This window comes from Cebus imitator, unplaced genomic scaffold (assembly GCF_001604975.1).
Source record: "Cebus imitator isolate Cc_AM_T3 unplaced genomic scaffold, Cebus_imitator-1.0 Scaffold708, whole genome shotgun sequence".
In the NCBI taxonomy this organism is placed as follows: Eukaryota; Metazoa; Chordata; class Mammalia; order Primates; family Cebidae; genus Cebus; species Cebus imitator.
The window spans coordinates 1,309,284-1,311,701 of NW_016108023.1; the positions used below are offsets into that span (position 1 = coordinate 1,309,284).

Sequence of the window (2,418 nt, forward strand, 5' to 3'; positions counted from 1 at the left end):
CTTCCTTCTCTCTCTTTCTTTTCCCTCCCTCCCTCCCTCCCTCCCTCCCTCCCTCCCTTCCTTCCTTCCTTTTTTCTTTCCTCCATCTTCATTTCCCTCCATCCCTCTCTCCCTTTCTTCTCTCTTTCTTTCTTCCTCCTGGCAGGAATGGATCAGAGACACCCAGAACTTGGCCCGCTTGAGCGGCCTGCCGGGCGGGGAGCCAGACGCCGGCCTTGAGGAGCCCGTGGTGCTCCAGCTGACCAGTACCGAGCCCGAGCCACCCAGGAGCAGCGGCCCACAGACCGGGGAGACCGAGGCCCCTGGGAGACCCCTGCAGGTTCCCCAGCAGCCCCTCCAAGGCGGTGATGTGGTCACTCTTGCCGGCTTTACCTTTGTGACGAAAGACAGCTCCTACGTGGCGTTATGACGGATGCAACATTCTCAAACTCAACGGTCAGGGTGCACGGGGACGCTTGAGGACCACGGGAACTGTCTGGGAGACCCCCCATCATCACGGAGGGGAATTCGCCACATCAATGATGGCATCAACTTCGCTTTAAAGAAAAGCTAACTCCAGCTGGCTGCGGTGGCTCACGCCTGTCATCCCAGCACTTTGGGAGGCCGAGGCGGGCGGATCACCTGAGGTCGGGAGTTCGAGACCAGCCTGGCCAACATGGTGAAACCCCGTCTCTACTAAAGATACAAAAAAATCAGCCGGGCGTGGTGGTGGGTGCCTGTAATCTCATCTACTGGGGAGGAGAATTACTTGAACCCAGGAGGCGGAGGTTGCGGTGAGGCGAGATCGCGCCCCTGCACTCCAGCCTGGGCACCAAGAGCGAAACTCCGTCTCAAAGCAAAGAAAGAAAAGCCACATCCTCATTCATAAGCACCGACTATCCCTCTCCCTTACACCGAGTGAGGGCTGTCAGGAGCTTTGAGTAGACACCGAAATTACCCAGAAGGAACAACGAGGTTTTTAATCATCACAGAAGAAATTTTCGAGACACTTTCCGGGTGTACCAGGATTTGTCTCATTCCCGTGGAAAAACACATCGTAAAACTGCCTGTGTTTCTGTAGTATCACCTTGTTCCGTGTGGGACACGTGCAAGGGGAGAAGGAAATGCACACGTACAAAAGGTTTTTTGTTTTTTTTTTTTTTGAGACGGGGTCTCGCTGTGTCGCCCAGGCTGGAGTACAGTGTGGTGATCTCGGCTCACCACAACCTCCGCCTCCCGGGTTCAAGCGCTTCTCCTGCCTCTGCCTCCCGAGTAGCTGGGATGACAGGCGCCCACCACCAGGTCCGCTAATTTTTGTATTTTCAGTAGGGACAAGGTTTCACCATGTTGGCCAGGCTGGACTTGAACTTGTGACCTTAGGTGATCTGCCCGCCTCAGCCTCCAAAAGTGCTGGGATCACAGGTGTGAGCCATTGCTCCTTGGTGGGTCAAACCCAGCACGTTGGGAGGCCAAGGCGGGCAGATCACCTGAGGTCAGGAGTACAAGACCAGCCTGACCAACAAGGAGAAAACCCGTTTCTACTAAAAATAGAAAAATTACCTGGACATGGTGGTGGGTGCCTGTGATCCCACCTAGTCAGGAGGCTGAGGCAGGAGAATCGCTTGAACCCGGGAGATGGAGGTTGCGGTGAGCTGAGATCACGCCACTGCAGTCCAGCCTGGGCGACAGGGGTGAAAGTCTATCCCCACCCCCCCATCCCCCAAAAAACCGAACAGAAACAACCTCACGGAGCATGTTCTAGAGAATTAGTCATCAGTCACAGATGGTATCTGTCCTTTGGGGAACATTCTGAATCGAAGCAGGGCCCCGGTTCCTCTCCCTTGAAACAATCACCACTTGTGATCGGTAGCAGAAGTGAGGACCTCCGGCTCTCGCCGAAAGCCCGGGAGTGCCGGGCCCTGAGCGTGACTTAAAAAGGCAGATGATTCAGAGACCACAGACGCTGGAGAGGATGTGGAGACACAGGAACACTTGTACACTGTTGGTGGGAGTGTGAATTAGTGCAACCATTGTGGAAGACAGTGTGGCCATTCCTCAAGGACCTAGAAATAGAAATTCCATTTGACCCAGCAATCCCATGACTGGGTATATATCCAAAGGATTACAAATCGTTCTACTATAAGGACACGTGCACACGCATGTTCATTGCAGCACTGTTTACAATAGCAAAGACCTGGAACCAACCCAAATGCCCATGGATGATAGACTGGACAGGGAAAATGTGGCACATACACACCATGGAATATTATGCAGCCATCAAAAAGGATGAGTTTGGGTCCTTTGTAGGGACATGGATAAACCTGGAAACCATCATTCTCAGCAAACTGACACAACAGCAGAAGATCAAACACCGCCTGTTCTCACTCATAGGCGGGTGTTGAACAATGAGAACACATGGACACAGGGAGGGGAGCATCA

At 53.4% G+C, this 2,418-nt stretch overlaps 1 protein-coding gene across 1 annotated transcript in view; it reads left to right on the forward strand.

Moving 5' to 3' along the window:
* The window catches only part of CRLF2 (cytokine receptor like factor 2), a 26,544-nt gene extending 26,135 nt beyond the window's left edge, over positions 1-409 (forward strand). The window contains exon 6 of the mRNA XM_017518840.1: positions 146-409. Coding sequence (XP_017374329.1) covers positions 146-409 — 264 coding nt within the window. The remainder of the gene's footprint in view (positions 1-145) is intronic.
* The last annotated feature ends 2,009 nt before the right edge of the window (positions 410-2,418 follow it).